At 39.3% G+C, this 23,858-nt stretch overlaps 2 protein-coding genes and 1 long non-coding RNA gene across 5 annotated transcripts in view; 1 reads left to right on the top strand and 2 right to left on the bottom strand.

Moving 5' to 3' along the window:
- The window catches only part of LOC121263250, a 14,050-nt gene extending 6,637 nt beyond the window's left edge, over positions 1 to 7,413 (bottom strand). Inside the window, exon 1 of the long non-coding RNA XR_005940224.1 lies at positions 7,281 to 7,413. This is a non-coding gene — a long non-coding RNA (uncharacterized LOC121263250). The remainder of the gene's footprint in view (positions 1 to 7,280) is intronic.
- LOC121263118 lies at positions 796 to 9,422 on the top strand. Of its 2 annotated transcripts, none has more exons than XM_041165913.1 (6): positions 796 to 1,049; positions 1,472 to 1,589; positions 7,759 to 7,899; positions 8,099 to 8,145; positions 8,414 to 8,501; positions 8,684 to 9,422. In XM_041165913.1, the coding sequence occupies exons 1-6, from the start codon at positions 885 to 887 to the stop codon at positions 8,794 to 8,796; spliced, it is 672 nt and encodes a 223-aa protein (XP_041021847.1). In that variant the 5' UTR covers positions 796 to 884; the 3' UTR covers positions 8,797 to 9,422. The 2 variants fall into 2 exon arrangements, with proteins under 2 accessions (XP_041021847.1, XP_041021846.1); XM_041165912.1 differs by having other exon boundaries at positions 8,090 to 8,145.
- On the bottom strand, positions 9,198 to 23,858 carry LOC121262819 (epidermal growth factor receptor substrate 15-like 1). Of its 2 annotated transcripts, none has more exons than XM_041165439.1 (13): positions 23,295 to 23,858; positions 21,317 to 22,337; positions 15,336 to 15,560; positions 15,028 to 15,251; positions 14,088 to 14,162; positions 13,488 to 13,559; positions 13,301 to 13,399; positions 12,542 to 12,613; positions 12,344 to 12,458; positions 11,279 to 11,347; positions 10,783 to 11,101; positions 10,579 to 10,663; positions 9,198 to 9,940 (listed from the first exon to the last, which is right to left on the bottom strand). In XM_041165439.1, exons 1-13 carry the CDS (start codon positions 23,439 to 23,441, stop codon positions 9,464 to 9,466), a joined length of 3,000 nt encoding a protein of 999 aa, XP_041021373.1. In that variant the 5' UTR covers positions 23,442 to 23,858; the 3' UTR covers positions 9,198 to 9,463. The 2 variants fall into 2 exon arrangements, with proteins under 2 accessions (XP_041021373.1, XP_041021374.1); XM_041165440.1 differs by having other exon boundaries at positions 15,342 to 15,560; positions 23,295 to 23,857.

The following is a 23,858-nucleotide window of genomic DNA, read 5'->3' as shown; positions in this document are numbered from 1 at the left end:
TCTCAATATTTTCAAGAGGAATAAATTTCCAACATTTAAAATTTTTTATAATGCATGCTAAAATCTTTTCTTTCATAAAAGAGTAATGATTTGTATAATTTTTAAATAGATAAGTTCTATATAAGTCTTTATAAAAAAAATAAATCTCATCTTAAAAAATTGTAAAAAAAAATTATTATTTATTAGTGAGATATATTTTTTTATAAAGAATTTATATCTAACATTACCTTTTAAAAATAAGTATTGGTTATGAACTATTTTTGTCTAATAACGTAAAAAGAGCAGTTATATGTATAATTTGCATTTCATTAAGATGAAGTCATTGTTCATCAACTTTTTAAAATGCTATATTTTAACTAGTTTTTTTTTTTTTAAATAGTGCGTAAGATTTACATATTATACAACTGTACTAATATAAAATTATTCTAAAATAAAATAGAATAAGAGTAGTTAAATTATAGGAAAATACTTTGTCCATCGAGAGTGGCCACTAGTGAAAAGTATCAAATTGTTTTTTATTTATTTAATAATTAAAGAAGTATTGAAATTATTTTTTAATAAATTTATATATATATTTTAAATGTTTAAAAAGATTTAAAAAATATTTGAAAAAAAGAAGTACACATTCGTGACCACTCTCGACGGATGTAGAGCATCATCCGAAATTATATGATTCAATAATTTGTTTGATAATAAATATTATCAATATAATTTATTTTATATATTTCGTAATTTGTAAATGACAAGTAAGCCCCCCAAACTTCTGAAATTAACAGTAACTTCCACGAAGTTACCATCCGTGGAGCGGACGGACTATTAGGGAAAGGGTGGGGATGGAGAAGTTGGTGTTTTAGTCGTGTTGTAGAGCTGAATCTGTGTTTTCGATGGAAGAACAAGACCAAATGCAGAGCTCCATAGAAGTAGAAGAATTAGAAGAACAACAACAACGAGAAGGAAAACGTTTGGAGGAAGAGAATGTAGTGCGATTTCTTGATTCGTTGGATAGTTACGTAACCCTGTTAGACTCATTGTCCTCGACACTCCGTCAGGTAAAGTGAATTTCCATTCCTAACCTAACCCTAATCTGATGATATTGATCTTTTCCATATTCTTCTTACTACTACGACTAGTTCGTATTTGTTCCTGATCATACTTAAAGGAAATTGATTTCAAACAAAGAAAGAACGCAATCAAATTTGGAGATAAGAAAAGAAAAGTTAGGGTTATTTTTTGGGAATTGGATGATCGAGGACTTATGCGTCGGTTTTGAAAACAATTTTTGGAAAGCAGAGAATGTATCTCTGAAATATAGGAACATAAATTTGTCATGAGTGTAGCCTTTTTAACTGCTTAGTGACAGACCTGTTGATTGCTTTATGCACTTAATTTTGTTTCCTTTAGAATTTTAATGATACGTGAAGGAACCTTGGGCCTTGGGTTTTCGTGAACATCCTTTCGAGTTTTTCGACAGGGATGGCTGGAATTGGCCAGTGCTCGACAATCCATGGGTGCGTCACGAATCAATGGTGCTTTGTTGGACCTGAAATCCCACTCTGCTGCTACATCGTTGCAAGTAACTCATCATGATGGTAATTTTGTTTCTGTGCTTCTCCCCTTAAAATCATTTCTATGTTGAGTGGGGAATTCCGGCCATTAAGACATCAATAAATTGAATGACACATATCTAGTATAGGTTAGACTCAGATATTGTATGGTCATTAGTTGTTATTCATTAGGCCCTGCACTCCAAATTCTTAGCCAAGAATGACAAAGGACATGGAATCTGAAGAGTTTTGTGGGCAGTTCTCTCAGAATAGTTTTTTTTTTTTTTTTTTTATAAGTAAAAATAAGTATTATTAACAAGAATGGGCATCAACTGCCAATTACAAAGAAGTATGCCCTATCTACAAAGGCACATTAGCAGCTAAGAAATCATAAAGATTCATGCCATTAAAGTCTACAGCAATGGCCCAAGTACATAGAGTCCTAAAAAAGAAAACTTTTAGCTCCACCATAGTTCTCTCCTTGTCTTCAAATGTCCTTTCATTTCGCTCCTGCCACAAGCACCACATAATACAAATGGGAATCATCTTCCAAATCGCTTTGATTTGATGCACACCTTGGATAGAAGTCCAACACGCCAATAAATCCACCACGGAATCCGGCATAACCCATGATAAATCCATCCTTTTAAACACCTCATTCTAGAGAGTCTTGGCTACCTCACAATGTAAAAGTAGATGGTTCACCGACTCACCCCCTCCTTTACACATACAACACCAATCTGCAATGATTATCCTCCTCTTTCTCAGATTATCTGTAGTAAGGATCTTGCTTAATGACGCTATCCACACGAAAAAAGAAGCTTTGGGAGGAGCCTTGTGTCGCCAGAGCCTTTTCTTTTCCATGGAAATTGAATCTCCGGCACTTGTGTAAGGACCTTATAAAAGGAACGAACAGTGAAAACCCCTCTGCCTGCAGGAATCCACCGCAAACCATCTTCATGCTGGATGTTTGGACGACACGAATACAGGAGCCTATAAAAGTCTGCAAAAATCTCCATCTCTCAATCTTGTGCCGCCCGATTGAAATTAATATTCCGGTGAAGACCTCCTCCAGAGATTTTCGTAGCCTCCGCCACTGTGGCATCTTTGATACTTGCTAACAGGAAAAGAATAGGAAACACATCTTGGAGGGCACTGTCGCCACACTAAACATCCTTCAAAAATCTGATTCTGGCACCTGTACCCAACTGAAGCCTGGTGTGTCACTGAAAACCTCCTCCCTTTTCTAATATGCTTCCATAACCCCACACCATGAGCCCCTCTAACTTCTCTAGTACACCAACCCTCCCCTAAACCTCCATATTTATTTTTTATCACAGTTTTCCAAAGGGCTTCTAGTTCCTTGCTATATCTCCATAGCCATTTACCAAGTAATGCCCGATTAAACAACCTTAAATTTCTAATGCCCAAACCACCACAAGAGATAGGGCGGCACACCCTCTCCCACTTGACAAGATGAAATTTAAACTCTTCTCCAAATCCACCCCATAGAAAATCTCTTTGTAGCTTCTCTAGACGACCCGCCACACCTGCTGGTATAGGGAATAAGGATAAGAAATAAGTGGGTAGATTAGAAAGTGTACTTTTAATCAAAGTAATCCGACCCCCTTTCGATAAGTACATTCTCTTCCACACTGCCAGTCTCCTTTCCATTTTTTCAATCACTATATCCCAGATCGAGCGTGCCCTCGTAACTATACCCAATGGTAGTCCCAAGTAAGTCATAGGAAAAGACGCTATCTTGCATCCCAACGTGTCAGCCAACTCCCTAATGTTCTGAACCTCTCCAATCGGCACCAACTTGAATTTATCATAATTCACTTTTAGACCAGACACTGCTTCAAAACAAAGCAAGCATGCCTTCACAACCCGCATCTGGTCTCGATCAGCTTTACACATAATAAGCGTATCATCTGCGAACAGCAAATGAGAGATAGTAATAATACCCCTGCTCGGAGATCCAACTTGGAAACCGCTAATAAACCCATTATCCACCAAAGTGAAGATCATCCTACTTTGTACCTCCATAACGATCACAAAAAGTAGAGGAGATAACGGATCCCCTTGTCTCAAGCCACGAGAACTCTGAAAGAAACCCTCTGGGTTGCCATTAATCAACATAGAGAAACATACCATAGATATACACTAGCTAATCCAAGACCTCCACCTTTCACCAAAACCACACCTACCCAGTAGATATATAAGGAAGTCCCAATTAACATGGTCAAACGCATTTTCCATATCCAGCTTACACATAATTCCTAGGTTAACAGCCTTCAGACGACTGTCCAAGCATTCATTGGCAATCAGAACCGCATCAAGGATCTGTCTACCCTTAACAAAAGCATTCTGAGGCTTAGACACAATCTTACCTAGCACCTCCCTTAGGCGATTAGCAAGTACTTTTGAGATAATCTTGTATACTCCATTCACTAAGCTAATAGGACGGAAATCTGTGATCTCAATAGCCCCGGCCTTTTTAGGTATTAAGGCAAGGAAAGTGGAGTTAGGAATTTTCTCAAATTTTCCAAATGAGAACAACTTCTGAAACACCTGCAAAAGATCTTCTCTAATCACCTCCCAGCATTCTTGAAAGAAGCCCATAGATAACCCATCAGGTCCGGGAGCCTTGTCTTTTACCATTTTCCTTACTACCTCAAACACCTCTTCCTCCTCGAAAACCCTCTCCATCCTGGCAACATCCCCCGGTTCAATAATGTTAAACACCAGCCCATCAAGAGTAGGCCTCCACTCCACTTACTCTGTAAGGATCTTCTCAAAGAAATCAACCACATGATCTTTGAGAGCCTCTTTTTCTCTACACTCCTCCCCCTCAATTTTCAACACCTCAATGTTATTGTTTCTTCTATGAGAGTTTGCAATACTATGGAAAAACCTCGTGCTCTGGTCTCCTTCCTTTAACCATAATGCTCTTGACTTCTGACGCCAAGACATTTCCTCTTGCAAAATTATCCTCTCAAGATCTGCGAGCAACAATGTTTTCTGTGCTTGCTCTTCCTCAGTAAGTGGTCTCCCCTCCTGTAGTCTTTCTAACACCTGTATTTCCATCCACTTGGAATTTTTGTTTTCCTCAACATTGCCAAAAGACTTTATATTTCATTCCTTTAGGTCTCTTTTTAACGCTTTTAGCTTATTTGCAAAAATAAAGCTAGGTGTACCTTCAAAACAATACGAAATCCACCATTGTTTGACCCTCTCCACAAAGCCTTCTGATTTCAACCACATATTCTCGAACTTAAAACACTGTCTACCACTCTGAATGCCTCCACAATCAAGTAAGATAGGCCAATAGTCCGAAGCTAAACGAACCAACCGCTTTTGCCATATGCCTGGAAAATGGCTTTCCCACTCTGGCGAGATTAGTAAACGATCCAAACGAGTCCATGTATGATTATTGGACCATGTGGCAGGGCCCCCTACTAGTGGTAGGTCTATCAAGTTCAAGTTAAAGATACACTCTGAGAACTCCAAGCTTGCAGGCCTCACTCTTCTATTTCCAAAACTTTCACTTTGGAGCCGAGCAACATTGAAGTCACCCCCAATATACCAAGGAAGCTCCCACCAACAGTGAACTCCTACTAGCTCATCCTACAATAATCTTCTATCAACGTCTGAGTTGGGCCCATAAACACCTGCAAATGCGCACAGGAAATCATCTAACACACATCTAAAAGAACATGCTACCATATCTCCCTATGTAGTCCTCTACTTTTTCCACCACCCGTTTATCCCACATCACTACAATTCCTCCCGATACCCCTGACGCAGCCAGGTATACCCAATCTACATAATTACTGCTCCAAATACTCCTCACCATCTTCCTATCAATTAATTTTAGCTTCGTCTCTTGTAAACAAACGATGTCCGCTTTCCACTCACGAAGCAAATGCCGAATCCGAAGACGTTTCTCCACCTCGTTAAGACCACAGACATTCCAAGACACAATCTTTGGCTTCATTTATGAATCGCCGGCCCCTTCCCTTTTACCCTGCTCCTACTGGAGCTACCCTCTGAATTCATCGACCACATCAACCTTTTAAGCTCCCGATTCTTCTTCGAGTCCCCCTTCCTTTTTTGTTGATACCCAGCTTCCATAGCAGTTAACAAAGCAATGAACTGCTCTTCATACCCCTCACAATTAATCCCCACAAAATGTTGGATCTCTTTCACCTTATGTATGACCCAATCTGAAGCTTGATCTGGAAAACAGTAGTTCAATGGGATAGGATTTCCCATCTTGTTACTCTGAAAGTTCTGAAAATCTTCCCCCACAGAGAACTCCTCCAAACCCATCTGTTCGCATGCCTTAGGGAGAAATAATTCATCCTCCACATAGTGCATGAGGTCATCAGACTCCTCATCTCCTTCATCCAACTCAAAACCCTCAAAGGGGTGGACAGACGTTGCCGTCGGATCTAAGCCCAGGCCACCCAAAGTTATCGGCGAAATCTGGGCCTCCCTCAGCGAAGTTTCATGTGATTTGAACTCCACCAACGCCCTTTGCACACAGCACGCCGGCGATGCCTTGTCGGCGACCTCCTCTACCACCGTCGGCAGTGTCTGTGCTACCTCCGCCGTCGGTAGGCTCTCCGGTACGAATACAAGGCTAGGCAGTGCGTCGGTAGACCCCGGGCTGGGGCTCACGCCACTGGGCCGAGTTTCTTGCCACTGGGATGGATCTCCCGTGGCCTTAGAACCAGACCCCTGCCCACAAGATTGGGCCCTGGGTTGAGGCGGCCCAGGCCCTTCCAGATTGAATGAGCTGCCCCGCTGGGCTGGAATTCCACTGGCCTGAGAAACAGACCCCTGTCCACCAGATTGAGCCCTAGGTTGAGACGCCCAGCCCCTTTTGAGTCCCTCTGAGCCTTGGGTCGAGCAGGCCCACTCAACTTACGCCAAACGGTCCGTCCCTTTTCCTTTCTGTTCTGTTGGGCCCCTTTCTTACTAAGCCCAGCCATTGTATACCTCTGTGACCCACCCACTTCATCAACCCCACCTTTTTTCCTTTTTAATACGCCCGTATCACCACTTTCCTTAAACAGCCCCACAAATTCCACGATCTCACCCATGCTTCTCTTCAGAAACCGTAGCTGTCCTTGCATCTCCATTAGTAATCTTCGTACCTCCCACGCCTCCTGACATGTCACGGATTTCTTGCCATGGGGATGGTTCGACGCAGCATACTCTCGACGCCACCTCCCTTGTCCCCTGTCAGAACCTGTCGCATCTCCATCCCATGTTCTCATTGCATGTGGCACCGGCGACATAAGAACCTCCTTATACGACCGTGACTGGTGTCTCACCGTCCCCTTCCCGTGATTCAACTGACCCCCACCAGTCCAAACCCTCGCGTTTTTAACCTCTTTTCCCCTTTCTAACAGCACCTCCCTCAATTTCCTCCAACCCCAACCATTATCTCCTTCTGGAATGCACAGAACCTTCCTCCTTCCCCCTGGTTATACTCAGAAACTTCAAGGTATCTCCCTCTACGATTTGCGCAACGTTGTGCTGTAAGACTGTAGTAACCTTCTCTAGTTGCCGAATAGACTTCCTTCTTCCCCCCTCTTAAGCATTCCTCTAACACCTTCACAAGCCACTGAGTAGAAGCTGAACCCAATGACACTGTATGCTCCAACTTCCAACTTCTCTCAGTGATTCGCAATACTCCACCGCCTTCCTTTGACAGAATAAAACACTTAGATTCAATCACTGCTTCTATGGGATAACCCATCTTGATCACCATATAACTTAAGAAACAATTAACGCATCAAGCATTAACGAGGAAGAACTTTCAGGTAGCAACGAGAAAAAGAAAATATGCATGTGTACGGAGAGAGAAATTCATATCAGTATTCACGTACACTAGCGTACATCTCCAATTAGATAGTTCTCTCAGAATAGTTAAGGAGAATATACTAATCCAAAAAAAAAAAAAAAAAAAAAAAAGCTAAGAGAATTTACTTGCATGCAACTAATGAGTGGTGGCATATATTTGCCATTTGTTGTCACTATAGGTGATACAAAATGCGTTGGGTTTAAGATGAAGCATACCAATAGACAATCCTAGGTTTACAACCGCACATACTCACACATACTGTATTAGTGATCCAACTTTTTTCCTTTACTTTGAACTTGTGTCAAACTAACTTTTGTGATATATGATCTGTCGTAGATGAAATTTTGAACCAACCACATTTTACATTGTGCAAATGGGCATCCTCTAAAAATGGATATGGAGACGAAAACCTCAGGGAGAACAAATTGCAGACAAACTCTGATGGTCCACAGCTTAGACACCGATCCCAGTTTGCTGGTATAGTTTTTTTGTCCCGTACAATGAAATTATGATAATCGTTGACCATAAAATTGTGTAAGCTGAACCTTTGACCAGCCGATTTCTATGTAATACCGGATACCTAAAAAGTTACTTGGCTACTTCTGTCATAACATCTTCTGAATGGAATGTGTGATATTTTAACTTCTACATTTTTATTTGCATGAAGGAACTCCAGAGAAAATTCCAGAAACAAAGGGAGTTCCTCTTATAGTCGATGATCAAGTAAGTGTCTCACAATCATTAATGTTTTGTTATTTGTTATGACAGGAAGATTTGAAATTTAGCATTTTTCATTTTTAGAACCTTTCTCATACACCAGAACCCTTGTGATGAAGTGTGAACTCATTGTATTAAGTTCACTTGGTGACTCAATTGTAACAAATGAACTTGGTAGAATCCATGAGAAACTTTTCAAATTGCATTTTGTGAGATTTGAGTAAAAAGAAGTGTAAATGGAGTAATTGTCTACATCTTATCCCTTCCATCCTAGGTTCAAAAGGAGCGAACTAAATCACTATCAATGTTTGGGACTTTGGTTTCCCCAAAGCTTCGAGCTGCTCAACTTTCATTTGAGACAGGTGCATAACTCATCACGGTTGCTCATTAAGACGAACAAAACTCTCTCTCTCTCTCTCTCTCTATTTATCTTTTTGTGCACAACAACCTACTGTCCCACATTGTAGTTGTATACAATTTGGGTTTCAATTCCATTTTTTTAGGTGCTACGAGATGACTCATGCCAAAAATAATTTTCATGCAGCTCTGGAGACACTTGTAGAAATAGCAAATGTGCGTTTGACAATGCTTTCTACTTCTGACCAAGTCCGTAAAGAACTGGAAGTTACCGAGGGATTGACAAGAGGAGGTCTATAAAACCCTATTGCTTAGATGCATCACCCCGGCATGGTTTCTCTCACAAGTCACAACTCAACCAGGCAATATACTTTAACAAAATAGCAGCAGCGTCAGAGTGGGTCTAATGTAACAATGATACCATGATGATTATGCTTACTTTTAATCTTTGCATCCAGCTTTGGAATTCAGAAATGGGAAATAAAAAATCTAGTACCAATAGGTTCTGTATTACCTAAAGGTTTTCATTTGATCATGCTTACGGGATCTTCCTCATAAGATAAGCAAGAAAAGGCTCGCATTCAGTGATGGGAATTGTCGAAAATTAAAAATTAAAAATCTAAGGTCTCAAACAATTGTGAGTTATGTGCCAAATTTGTTGAACTAAAGCCACTTCTGGAACAGCATGAAACTGCCAGTTATAACGACTTCAACGATCTAGAGTTTGTTACTTAAAGAACAAGCTTTTTAATTTCTGTGTTCTTTCATCACCGAAAAAAACAGAACAACAAGGCCATATACCGTACAGCAAAATACGGACAAAATAAAAAATAAAAAACAACAATACAACCGTCGAGATTTAGTTCCAAGCTATATACATTACAACAAAAAATGGCTACCATCAACAACCCCGGAAACAAAATGGGGGAAAAAGGGAGGCAGTAGAAAACAAGGTAAATTGGCAGAGCTAGAAAGCACTCCAGTTATCCGAACTCCTCTTCTGGGTTTGACTCTCTGATGAGACCTTAAATGGGCCAGAGGAGCCGAAAGGGTCTGTGTCATCGAAAGCAAATGCACCACTGTGGCCGAAGTCCTTCGTGCTGCTCATAGAATCAAACCTTGTAAGCCTCTCACGATTGTAGCCGAAATCTGTGCTGCTGCTCATGGAATCAAACCTAGTAAACTTCTCCCGTGGGGAAAATCCGCTATCATGCATGCTAAAGGAATCGAACCTCGAGGAGTTGTCAAAGAAGTGATCCCCCGCCTCACTGTACCTTGGAGAGTTACCAAACTTGGACATGGGAGTGCCAGGAACAGAATCATCAAAAGCAAATGTACTCTTAGTCTGAAAGATGCTTTCTGCATGTGAGGATCCTGTTCTTACTGGGTTAATACCAAAGTCACTAGATCCAAAGATATCTTTGTGCTTCTCAGTATCCGGGTACTGCAGGATGACATCATGGAAGGAAAATTAAACATAGTGCATTAAAAAGATACCATGTGCAACAAAGTGGTTTGAAAGAGCAAGTATATGAATTAAGCAGTCAGTCCTCCATGATAGAAGCATCAAATGTGTTCCTAGTTTCTTATGGGCTAAGGATAAGAGAAGCGTTTTTCTCGCTCCAAATGGAATAGATAATTCCCGTTAACCTATTCTACAGATTCTATCAATTAATTTCGCAGTCAAAATATATGTATCAAATGGTTAGTTTTCTTCAAGCTCAAACCCTTTCCCTCAGTGGAACCTTGATTTTAAACAGCCTATGAGTATAGATCAATATATGAGATCCATCTAAGATCTGAATATTAGAAGTTGTGGAAATCACATTGTGGCTGAGCCTCTGTCGTTGAAGCTGTCCAAGTTCCTTCCATATGATAAGGCAGAAACAATTTTCCATTGGGCATTGCATGTCTTACTGTGCAATTTTTATGTTATTACATAAATTCAATGTAAATTTTGATAAATTAACAAAATCCTAGGGAGCTTATAAACACAAATCTTTTCCACTTTTGAGTTTATTATACACCTATTAGGAAAAAGTCCCAACATATATCCTTGTGCTCAAGGAGGTTTTCACTCACCTTGGTATTGGTACTGTTAAATCCCCACACTGAGTCCATGTCATCATTATTGTCAAAGGCACCCAAGGTTGATTCGTCAAAACTTCTGCAACCATGAATAGACGATTTCAGCATTACCAAGATATATAACACAGTTAGCACAACAGCAAGAAAGAGATGAAACAGAAAAGTAGGTGAAACAAAGACATGAATCAATGCCTATACCTATGTGTTTCTGTATCTGCTTCGAACTCTTTTCCATAATGAATATCTGAAAACTCTTTAGATGGACTCTCAAATGCAGACCTTCCAGCAAGGCTGTCATGAGGGCTTCTGGCCAATTCATCTTCACTGTGGGAATATGTAGATTCACTCTCAAAGGCGGGTTCACTGGTACTCAAAGAATTCCCTGGCTTTCCATTAGCATATGAATCGCGGGGTGAACTATCATCGCCATAAGCTTTTTCATTGTGAACAGATGCAGATTTTGATTTAGGAGAGACAGAGACATTTTTCGCATCAAGAGTGAGATCATTGACAAAACCTGAAAGTTAACACGCATAATAAATAAGCATAATTTTTTTTTTTTTATAAGTAAATAAGCATAAATAAATGTCAAAAGACTCTTTTTGTCAAACTGTATAAGCAAAACTGAAAGCATTAGCTGGAGACAGGAAAACAAAGGGAAACAGTAAGATCTTTGAAAGTTTTCAGAGCATACCTTCATCTTCAAACTTATCCCACTCTTCATCCCAAAGAGCTGCTCCCTCTTGAATTCCAGGTTCCCAACCTTCAAAATCCATCATGCAAAAAGACCATATATGTTTTGCAGTTTAAGAAAAAATAAGCATGCTCTCTAAAGTACAAGTCAATGGTAGCAAATTGTGGCTACTCCTACAACATCACCCCCACCCCCCCGGGGGGCGAAAAAAAAAAAAAACAATGCAGACTGTTTTGAAAAGTGGACAGCAACATCTGCTTCCACATCATATTCAATAACCATTATCTGTACACTATTCGCCACTGTTTCTTGTCGATTGGAGGCCATCATGCATATGGGCCGCATAATAGCAGGTGGTCGTGTCCAAACCCTCTTAACACCAAGAGAATTTAGTTGTAGATCTCCAGAATATAACCAAGAGAGTTTACCAATTAAATCCACATGGGAAAAACAATGAGAGGTTTCTGTTAATACAGGTGTGCATTTGGGATCCAAGTACCGACATGAGATATGGAATCCTCACACTTCATGGAGAAATCTACATAATCATTGTTATTCTCAATGATTAAGAAGGCCAATCAACAGCACATTTGATTCCTAAATCAGGTAATGAATAAGTTATAGGCTTCCTCAACCATCAGGAAAAAGACACATTTAATGCATTAATGGACAAGAGGAAGGAACATTGTCACCCCAAAACTCCACCCAGGATACAGTGGCTGGTCACCAACCCACTTTAAGGAACATGGACTCGTTCAATGTCTTCTAAGCTAGACAAGAAATGAAATGGACTGCAAACCATTTGATGCTTTTCTTTTTTTTCTTGGCAACCAATTCAATCCTTTAATTTGGAAAATAATCAACCTAAAATAGAACACGAGTGCTATAACAGATTTCAAGAACTTGGATCACTATGGTACATAAAGAGGAAATGCACATTTCAATACACAGGGAAGAGTCCAAAACTCAAGTAGAAAAGATTGGAAAAGGCATGAAATTAATTGTATTTTATAGGAAGCCACAGGGATGAGTCTAAACAAAGAATTAAAATGAGATTAAAGATACCAGTTGGAAGCTCAATCAATGCAGTTGACTTAATATCTAATCCATGTTTCTTGCAACGTTCAGTTAGAGCCTTCAGTAGCTCCTCAAGATCTGACTGAATACGGTCAGCTCGCACCTATAGAAGCAGCAAACGCAATGTTGTTGGACAAGATCAAAGGGAATCTCCATTGACTCATAGTAGTAATGGAGTAGATGTACCTGAAGGATACCATCAGCACTGCCTCCATTTTCCATGTTAACTATTGCTTGATGCAACTCCATCTTCCTCTCCTAAAAGAAAATCAAGTAAAATCCAAAATCAAACAACAAATGACCTTGAAACAAATTCTAATAATAAGGTAACAGACGGAAAGGTATAAATTCTCAATCAAGGAATGAACGTCACCAATGGGCTGCATCTCGAAATGTAATTGCATAGATTTTCTTACTTAAAACCTCCCCTCCCCTCCAAAAACGAGAGAAAAAAGCTATGCTGAGACTCACTAGTGGCAAGAGGAATCAGACAAATTGACAAATTAATGACAGATAATAGGATAAAGAGTCTTCCACTTTAGCAAAATTTTGATGATGTCACTTCAGCAAGAAATTATTTTATTGACTACCTATAATATATATATATATATATATAGGGGGGGAGAGAGAGAGAGAGAGAAGTCATGCTATTTCAAGTCGAAAAATCTATGATTGCAAGTGGGGGATCAATTGTGGTGAAAAAAAACACCACACCAACCATTGATGTATGAGAAACTGCTGCTCTAATTGAGCAATGAGGCAAAAGAAATTTCTGTAGTATCCCATATGTTCATAACTACATTGTACTGGTTTGGTTGGATCAACCAAATCTCTAATTTGAGAAATTGGCAAAAAAATATGTTGGGCATGCTATAAGCTCACAGCCTCACACTCACATAACCTAGTCCAGGCCATCACAACATAAAAGCAAAGAATATCTGTTACCTGTATATCACGCAATCTAGCCTCTTCAATGGTTAACTTAGATGCTATTTCTGCCACCTGCTTGTACTTCTCTTCATATTTCTTACCCAGCAATTCTGCCTGCAATCAAATTTTTGTTATGTATAGAATAAAAGATCTACATCTTTTCAGATGAATGAAGCGCAATTCTTTATATCATAGAGAATACCTCACGCTTATCGGCAGATGCCCTTTCTGTGATCTCATTTAGCTTATTATCACATCTGCTTTTATATAGCACCTGACAACCAGAGAATAAAATGAACCAAGACAACTAAGAGAAAAGATAAAATAAAAAAAGACAAAAAAACATGATATTCACAATGAGCTTCTGAGGTTGCACCTTTATGGATATACCAAGCAGTGGTATCTATACAAGATCAACCTACACGAAACATATTAAGGCTCCCAATAATTCTTCATGACAACTAACCATTTCATGATTCAACTCCAACAGGAATTTCAGGAAGTTTAGGTTTCATCATTCTTTTTGTAAGTACATTACTTTTTTACTATTCCAACTGAATTTGAAATAAAGATCCGAGTTGGTACAGTCCTTGGACTCCAATTAGGTTGACTTGATTTTTTGATGAACTTTTTTCATTAATATACACAGCCGTTCTAGCATCACTAACCACTCCACACATAAAGTAAGGCAGCAGGCCTTTCAAATACTGAACAAGTTACTGACCATTAAGAAAAGAGAAACAAGGATTGAGTACTAACGAAAAAACTTAAAGCAAATGAATAGTAGACAGAAACTACTCACTAGTTCTTGCATTTTGGTGCGGTACAACTCGAGCTTTTCTTTAGAATCCAATATCACATTTTGTGTTTCTTCAACCTACCATGAATAAAGAAAATATTTCGAAAGCCCTCAAACGCTCAAATGGTATACTTAGATAATAACATAGCTCACAAAAATAAGATGAAAACAAATAACTAGTGAGTTCAAAAAGTTACAGAAGTCACAGACTTAAGTAATATCTTGATATAAACAATCTTGCAAGAAAGAATAGAAGACAGATAATTAGAGACCAAAATTATTACAGTGAAATGAACTGAACCACTGTTTTTCAGACTCTTCCGGCCAAAGAAATGCCACTCTTGAAATGGTTAAATGAAAACGAATGAATATAGGAAGACTAAGTTAAAAGCATTAAATATTAAAAGAAAATAAGATAGACACAAGATCTGAGAGAGGGAAAAAGGAATAAGAAGAAGAAGCGCGCACACATATATGACCAAAAAGAGGAATAAGTAGGAGCATACACACACATATGGTGATAAAGATAACCCAATTTGTATTAAGATACAAACATAAGAAAGTCAAGTGAGATGTAGAGTACAAATTAGCTCTTTATGAGCCAGAAGAGTAGGGGATTGAAAGTTATAGACTTTGCAGACAATTTTAAAACAATCTTTTTGAACAATTTCATTTCCAAAATGGGGAACATGGAAGAGTTGAGTACACCTGTTGAGATAATTTGATGGAACAAATGGTTATACCAAAATCCAAAATTTCATGTTTTACAACATTTAAAACGTACCATAACATTTTTTTGGTCCATTAAGTCAACAAAAGGTATCCATTTCATTGCTTTTTTTTTTCAAGAAAATAATCCTATAAGGTATGTATATTTTTTCACTAAACATTTATTCACAATTCAAACACTTATGGTAAGAGAACCAAAAGACAGAAGAGGTGCCTTTTTCCCAGCAGTAGTTGCCACTTGAGACTTTGAGTTCGCTGAATTCAATCCCGTATTAATTTGGTTTAAGAAGGAATCCTCTAATACAGGCGGTCCAGATTTCTGTTGATTTGATTGTATTTCACCATCAGCCAGGGGGCCACTTGACTGGACGGGGGGCCTTAAATTAGTTGAAGGTGCAATCAGCTGGGCACCTTGCATCCCTTGCTGCTGTCCAAAACCTAATTATAGAAATAAATGCTTCATCGAGAAAATCTAGTGGAAAAGAGGGAAGGAAATTAAAGCATATTAAAAGCAGTTCTCGCCTATACCAGGACTGGGGCCCCAAGCTGCATTTCCATAAGGGACTTTGGGTTGACCTGTCATAGACAGCAGTGTCTCATCAAACATGACATTAGGTGGCAGCGCAGCTGGAAGAGGGCAACCTTCCCTGAATCTTTCCATCAAATAGAGAGCAAAGCAAAATTCCCTCAAAGACAGCATACTATCATTATCCTGGTCTGACAAGTCCCACACCTGCTTTAAGACCTCTGAGAAAGGACAACAAATAAGTTAGCATAACACGACAAACTCCCCAGGAATCTTCTGGAAAAAAAAAAAGTTCCTAAGAAACACAGGAGTAAAGATCAATTCCACAACAAGAACACAGGGTGCAGTAAACAACTAATCAAATAAAACCATTCATAATACATTCTAGGGATACCATCATCCTATTGAAAAAAAAAAGAGTCCCTAAGAAACAAAGGAGTATAGGTCAATTCCACAACAAGAACACATGGTGCAGTAAAGAGCTTAATCCAATAAAATCATTCGTAATACATTCTAGGGATACCATCATCCTAGGTTGTGACAGATGTCTTAGCAAAAAGATGAAATTTGGTCATTCCTTCACACGCGCGCGCACAATTCCACAAAAAGAACACAGGGTGCAGTAAAGAACTTAACAGATAAAATCATCCATAATACATTCTAGGGATACCATCATACTAAAAGCGCAACAGATGACTTAGCAAAAATATGAAATTTGGTCATTGCTTCACACACACGCACAAACTCCACATGTTAAAAGGTTTAGCGTGGACGTAGTTGGACCAAGAAGCAATAGATGTTTATTTTTTGGTTACCCCAAAATGTCAACTGGATTCTATTTTTATAATCCTAGCAAACAAAAGGTTTTTGTGAGTAAGAATTCTATTTTTCTTGAAGAAAATTATAGTAGAAATGAAAATTAGAAATAAAGTTTCTCTTGAAAAAGAAGTTGACAATCCAATGATTGGGTGTAATGAGAAGAATGATGAGCTAGTACCAATACCTGCTGTAAAATATGAACCAATTACAACATAGCAGGCAATAAGTGATAAAAACGATAATTTTTTTTTTGATAAGTAAGAAATAATATTATTGATATGAATGAAAAAGGCATAGGCCATGTACACAAGAAGTATACAGAAGAACACCTAAAAACATTCTAAGTACGATAAATTAAAGACAAGAAGTCATGGACATTGTCCCCATTTAATACAATAGCGGAAAACCAAAGCATTAAGGTGTCGAGAAAGAAATTCTTCAGCTCAATTATTGAGCGTTCCTTATCTTCAAAGCAGCGTGCATTCCTTTCCGTCCAAATACACCACATGATGCACAACGGGATCATCTTCCACACTACTACCACTTGCTGATAGCCTTGCATCTTCCTCCAACAACCCAACAAATCCATCACCCTCAAAAGCATAACCCAAGCAACATCAACCCTTTGGAAGATCTCATCCCACAACACCCTTGTTACTTCACAATGTAGTAAGAGATGGTCCACAAATTCTCCATTCTTTTTACAAATGCAACACCAATCCATCACTACACATCCTCTCTTCCGCAGATTATTCGTAGTCAAGATCTTCTCAAGAGCGGCGTTCCATACAAAAAAGGCTACTTTAGAGGGCACACAAGACCTCCAAATATTTTTCCAGGGGAACGGATTATGGTCCTGAGTAGCCAAAATGTTATAATACGCCTTAACAGTACATTTTTTGTGATTATTAGACCTCCACTTCAAACTATCACACTGTGCCAGAGGAGTCCCCATGGAATATAATAGACTGAAGAAATTTGAGACAATAGATAGTTCCCAATCATGAAAATCCCTAATAAAGAAAATATTCCACTGATGAGAACCATGAACAAATAACCACATATCCGCCACTGAAGCCTCCTTATTAGCTGCAATATGATAGAGGGCCAGAAAAGCCATTTCCAATGCATGATCACCACACCACACGTCCCGCCAAAAACTGATACGATTGCCCTCACCGGCTACAAAACGAATCTGTTTTTTGAAACAAGGCCAGCCCTTCCTTATAAACTTCCATAAACCCACACCATACCCCCCTCTCATTTCATTGGAACACTAGCCACCCCAAGCAGCGCCATATCTAGCGTCGATAATCTCCTTCCACAATGATCCTCCCTCCAAGTGATATCTCCATAGCCATTTCCCCAATAAAACTTTGTTGAGAGTTTTCAAATTACACACTCCCAACCCCCCATATACAACTGGGGCACATAATGTCTTCCAACTAACCAAATGAAACTTCTTCTCCTCCCCCATACCCCCCCATAAGAATGCCCTAAAGAGTTTCTCGATCCTATTCACCACTCCTACAGGCATAGGAAACAGAGATAAGAAATAAGTGAGGAGGTTAGTAAGGGTACTCTTGATAAGAGTGAGACAACCCCCTTTCGATAAAGACACCCATTCCAGCCAGCCAACCTTTTCTCTATTTTTTCCACCACCCCATCCCATATAGCTCTAGCCTTGAAAGTTGCACCCAACGGAAGACCCAAATATTTCATTGGTAAAGAGGAACCTTACAATCCAATAAGCTTGCTAAACTAAGGATATTTGAGACCGCACCCACCGGAACCATCTCGGACTTACCAAGATTCACTTAAAGCCCTGACGCTGCTTCAAAGCAGAGTAGCAATGCTCGTAAGGTTTGGATCTGGCTATTATCCGCTTCACAAAAGACTAAGGTGTCATCTGCAAAAAGAAGGTGTGAAATGGTGATAAGCCATCAGACCCACTGCCCACCTGAAAACCAGATAAGAAACCTCCACCAACAACAGCCTGCACCATCCGACTTAAGGCCTCAATAACTATGGCAAACAAAAGAGGAGAAAGAGGATCTCTCTGCCTTAAACCCCTGGAACTATCAAAAGAACCAGCCGGTGTACCATTAACTAGAACTGAGAACCTGGCGGTTGAAATACAATGACGCATCCAGGAAATCCACCTATCCCCAAAGCCACACCTCTCAAGCAAAGCAACTATAAGAGAAATTCTCAGTTCACATGATCATACGCCTTTTCCATGTCAAGCTTGCAAAGAATACGTGAACCTCCCTTCCGCAATCTATGGTCCAAGCATTCATTTGCAATAACCACTGAATCAAGAATTTGTCTCCCACGGATAAAAGCGTTCTGAGGCTTGGAGATAATATGTTCCAGCACAGGGCTTAACCTGTTGGCTAGAACCTTTGAAATAATCTTATAAATACCACTAACCAGGCTTATAGGGCGGAAATCCTCAAAAATCGAAGCCCCATATTTCTTAGGAATGAGAGCAATGAACGTCGTATTAAGGGATTTTTCAAACTTTTGAAAAGAGTGAAATTCACTAAAGACCTGCAAAACATCACCTTTCACTATGTCCCAACAAGTTTGAAAGAAACCCATAGAAAACCCATCTGGACCTAGTGCTTTATCCTTAGCCATCCCAGAGATAACCTTGTAGATTTCTTCTTCATCAAAAGGTCTCTCCAAAACACTCACACTCTGAGAGTCAATTGCTTCAAAAGACAAGGCATCGAGCTTCGGCCTCCAAGAAACCGTTTCTGAGAGAAGGGTCTCATAATAATGCACAATATGAAACCCATCTCATAATAAAAACGATTATTAGTGATAAAATGCAGCCCTCAGCATAGTAGAAAGATTATTAAACCTCCAATGAGACTCAAATTTGTAAAATAAGATCTATCAAATTAAGTCAAATCAATCAAAAAATGATCCTTTGACCTCTAAGGAGGCAATAAGTGATAAAAACGTTTATCATTGGAGAAGAGCATGTAATCAAATATGGACTCAATGTATTCCAATGAGATATGGACCTTAGTAGACAAACCAAAAGGTATTAAGCCTATAGGTTGCAAACAGATCTACAAAAGGAAATTGGGACCTACTGAAAAGGTATAGCCTACAAGGCTAGGCTAGTGGCAAAAGGTTATACTCAAAAGACTGGATTATGAAGAAATATTTTTGTCAGTGGCCATACTAAAGTCAATAAGGATTCTTATATCCATTATTGCATGCTATGGTTATGAGAGATGACAAATGAATGTTAAAAATGCATTTTTTAATGAGTACATCCAGGAAGACTTTCACGTGGATTAGCCAGAAGGTTTCATATCTCATTGAAATGAAACAAAAGTATGCAAGTTGATGATATCAATTTATGGCCTTGTTTAAGTATTAGACACATTAAGGGGAGAGATTGAATGATCTAAAGAGGACTTTAGGGATTCAAGAAGAGAGATTGTAATACCCGGAAGGGAGAAGCTCTTGCTCTTTATAATGATTTCCCGGGGCTTCAATTGTAATTTTGACTGGTCCATTTGGAGTATAAGTCAAGGTGTGGCTTGAGTTTCTCTTGGGCTATTACATATCATATCAGAACCACCTAATAATAGTAGAGCATTGAATTGGCCCTGGGTGAATTAGCCATGTGACTTAGCACTCATGACTACTAAGGTACTCGCACTGTGTGAATTATTTTTTTTACCAATATAGGACTAGGTGTTACAAAGACCTTGGTGAAGCATCATAGACACCTGGAATTGAGTGTATAAAGACCGAAGGAAAATATTTTTGCGACTTTTAACACTGCATGATATCGGCTAGACTCTGCTTGCAAGATTCCAAGAAAGGGTTTTTACCCTTAAGGCATGGAATACATCTTTTTAAATGGATGTGACAAAACACAGAAAGAGAGAAAATGAGATTGTCCTCATGCTTTGGCTGTATGAAGTCTCATCGCTTTGTATGAGACCAAATGTTAGCCAAGCAGTCAATGTTGTGAGTAGATACTATCCAACCTAGGTCCAGACTACTAATCAAGCAGTCAATGTGTGGTGGTAGGGCTCTTTGTGCTGTTTTTCCAGATCTTTTTCATATTTCTCAGTATCCGGATGCTTATGTGGCTGAGTTTTTGGATTGTTCTAGTGGCTCTACTCATTGGACTGTTCTATTTTCTAGAGCTGTGAACGATTGGGAAATGGGGGCTGTTTCTGAATTGTCCGGTTTATTGTATGCTACTCAGCGCGGTAAGGATATGAGGGATAAGATGGTCTGGATGCATACTGGTAACAAGAGGTTTTCAGTTCATTCTTGGTATGAATGGGGTTCATTCTTTTCCTTGGAAGGGTAAGGTGCCTTCAAAGGTTGCGTTCTTTGGCTGGTCTGCTTCTTTGGGGAAGATTTTGACATTGGATAATCTCAGGAAGCATGGATTAATTGTTTTGGATTGGTGTTTATTATGCAAGAAATTTGGAGAATTAGTGGATCGTATATTATTACAATGTGAAGTGACCAGGTTGTTATGGATTGAAGTGTTCAATAGGTGTGGTATGGCTTGGGTGATGCCTAGGAGGGTGGTGGACCTTTTTGCTTGCTAGAGAGGTTTAAGGAGTAATGTGCACATAGCCGCTGTTTGGAATATGATCCCTTTATCCTTTTGTGGTGTATTTGGGTTGAGAGGAATGGTTGATGCTTTGAAGATAAGGAACGCTCACTGGATGAACTTAGATGTTTTTTCTTTAATTCCTTATTTCAGTGGGCTTTGGCTATTGTATTTAATGGAACTAGTGTCCATGATTTTCTTGTTTTCTTTTTCTAGCTCATGACATGTAATAGGTTCATTTTTTGTTTACTTCAAGTTTGCCTTGTTACTTGTCTCAATAAAAATTTTATTCATAAAAAAAAAAAGAATATTGGATACCGGCGAAGCACATCCTCAAGTATTTGAATAGAACGAAACACTATTTCTTAGTGTTTGAAAACCCTAAAAATACACAGAGAACGGCGTGTATTCCTTGGGAGGCAACGCACTTGGGTTAAATCATGAGATAAGTTGTCTTGAATCAAAATAATACCTTGTGATGTATGCTGATCCAAGATTGAATTTTTCAGAAAATAGTTTGGTCAAAATGAGTTTTCCGCAAACTTTCACCCTTACCTCTTGGTAATCTCCAGCTCAAAAATAGATTTCGTGCCTCCTCACCAGTGATTTTCCCATCTTTGTCGACATCTACTTTCATAAACACTTTTGTATATTTCTGAACATCAGCGGGTTTCATCTTAGGCCAAGGAAGCTGCACATTGTCAGGAGTAGGACTTCCATGTCCAACTGAAATTCCAGGTGATGCAAGTGAGGAAGAACCTAGAGCTGAAACCTGTTGACTTGGGTTCAATGATAACTGGCCTGGCTGAATCTGACCACCATCAGGTTGCATTGAAAATGCACTTTGCAATGAATCAAGAGAGCTCTGCTTGCTTAAAGGTCGAGGCGCACCAGAAACAAGATTGATGGCCGAAGAGGCAGGTGTGCTACTAACAGAATGACTTGGCCCAGAAGCAAACCCATTTCCTGAAACAACTAAGTCTTTAGAGGCATTCGCTGCTGGCTGGAATGCCATAGAGACAGGAGCTTGCGGCTGTGAAGCAGGCAAGGGAATTGATGGACCAACACCTCTGGGTCCATTAGGAACTGCACCAGTCCTTCCACTTAGCCAATCGTTTGATATATGTGAGTTTGGGACATTGGGACCTGACATATTACCTCCCGTTGTGAGGTGTGGACTAGCAATACCCTGTAATGGATGGGAAGCAGTAACAGCAGGCATAGCTTGAGATGGTCTCATGGCCTGATTTTGCTGAGAAGGAAAATAATGCTGGTTCATACTAGGATTTGGCACTCCTTGTGCTCTAAAGCCAAGATTTTGAGAGGATGCTAGTGCATCTGCACCCATCCGCGGAGCTGATGCAGCACCCATTGAATTCAGTTGAGGCGCAGGTATGGCAGCAAGATTAATTTGTGGTGGAGGAATTTTAGCCGCGGCCGGACCATATAGCGCAGCATTGACAATATCTGGAGTTAATTCTCGCTTACTTTGTGCCACAGTTACAAGTTTGAGAGCGTTATAAAATTCGTTGCGACCAAGGAAACCAGTTTTATTACGATCAGCATGCATCCATATCTGCAATCACATGGAATATTATAATCAGCACCAATCCCTAACGTTTGATTAAAAAAGAAAACATCCTCAATCAGGTATTAAAATCCATTGCACAAAAGGACTAAAAGATGAAAGCCATAATCATGAAGAAGCATGGACTAAGTATATTGACAGGAAAAAAAGGACTAAGATATAAAAGATGCGAAAATATAACAATTTGCACGTTGTGAACCAGCACATTAACAATGCAGAATATAAATTTAGCATACTTAGGTGAGCAAATCCAAAGACCATATGAAGAGAACCTTTTGAAGATCTCAAACTTGAAAGCCTGAGATCTGAGTCTCCCATCTCCTCGCATCGGCTTATATGCCCCATAGCAAGTGTCAAATGCTCAACACCATTATAATCACCCCAAAACATGAAAGTAATCACTTGATGAGAATCAATCTCAGAAGTCACTAATAAAATTCTAAAAAAATACGCTTAGAAGTCTTACCTCATTTCAATCATTCCAATATTCACCAATAAAGGGATATATTAATTTACTAGTTTCTTTGTTTTCATTTTAAAAATAATGGTATCCTTATCCCCTAATCGCACATATATTGGCATAAGTAAACCAGGCCATTGTAGACAGAGAACTTAGCAGTAACTTATTGCAGTCTCCAAGATTGATCCCAATGCTTTCACGTCTAGTTAGCAAGAAGAGACAGATAACGTTAAGGTCATTTCCGATGCGTAAGAGAACATCAATCAAGTAATAAACAAATCTCACTATCAGATACCAGAAATATTCAACACAGTATCAGAAAGCGGCGTTTTGACCCAATTCGGAAGCAAAAATAATTTAATCGAACATGAGGTAGCTCGTACATAATCTGAATCCGTCAATCATTCAAACTAAATGCAAAATAGCTTAATTTATCCATAAAATGCATTATAAAATCGAAATTGGAGGTAGAAAAATGGCGAAACCTGAGCAAGGACTTGTTTGGGCAGATTGGATCCTTGAAAGAAAGCAACAGCTTCAGCTCCACTGATCCTTCCATCGCCGTCGAAATCCGCTCTCCTAAAGTAAACCTCGAACTGATCCATATTAGGCCCTTGATTTTGCCCCGCCATTTCCCCTTATATTCTACAACAATTATTTCGATTCAAGTTCCCGCAGACCACAACTTCAAAACTCGATCAAGATACCATAATATTCAAGGGAATGACGAATCGAATGGCGAAACATAAGATCGAAACAGTGGGAGTGGGCGAAAGAGTATACGCACGAATCGAAACAGTTTCGTCGGATCAAGGAATTGGTTGGATTAGATGGTTAGGTCGAGGAGAGAGACGGAGAGAAACAAAGTTAGTTATACGAATTTCGAGTTTGGAGCGTGGAGAAGGAAAGAGAAGAGAGGGAGAGCAGCCTTCTCTCTCTCTCGCAAAGATGCATAGCCATGTTATATGGCGTATTGTACTGTTGACTATTCTCTCCCTCGTCGATCCCTATCGACGGAAACGGAGGCTATGACAGGAAAAATAATAAGG

This window comes from Juglans microcarpa x Juglans regia, chromosome 4S, assembly GCF_004785595.1.
Source record: "Juglans microcarpa x Juglans regia isolate MS1-56 chromosome 4S, Jm3101_v1.0, whole genome shotgun sequence".
NCBI lineage: Eukaryota > Viridiplantae > Streptophyta > Magnoliopsida > Fagales > Juglandaceae > Juglans > Juglans microcarpa x Juglans regia.
The sequence above is the reverse complement of the archived record's forward strand: the minus strand, read 5'-3'. Positions and strand labels throughout refer to the sequence as shown.

What these genes read in the sequence shown, in the direction of transcription:
- LOC121262819 (XM_041165439.1), bottom strand. Translation starts at nt 23,441, where the DNA reads ATGGCGGGGCAAAATCAAGGGCCTAATATGGATCAGTTCGAGGTTTAC. An exon ending in CATCTGCCGATAAGCGTGAG is followed by an intron (nt 13,400 to 13,487) that starts GTATTCTCTATG and finishes ATTTGATTGCAG; the next exon opens with GCAGAATTGCTGGGTAAGAA. An exon ending in GGATAAGTTTGAAGATGAAG is followed by an intron (nt 11,102 to 11,278) that starts GTATGCTCTGAA and finishes GTTAACTTTCAG; the next exon opens with GTTTTGTCAATGATCTCACT.
- LOC121263118 (XM_041165912.1), top strand. Translation starts at nt 885, where the DNA reads ATGGAAGAACAAGACCAAATGCAGAGCTCCATAGAAGTAGAAGAATTA. An exon ending in TGTCCTCGACACTCCGTCAG is followed by an intron (nt 1,050 to 1,471) that starts GTAAAGTGAATT and finishes GTTTTTCGACAG; the next exon opens with GGATGGCTGGAATTGGCCAG. An exon ending in TCAACTTTCATTTGAGACAG is followed by an intron (nt 8,502 to 8,683) that starts GTGCATAACTCA and finishes ATTTTCATGCAG; the next exon opens with CTCTGGAGACACTTGTAGAA.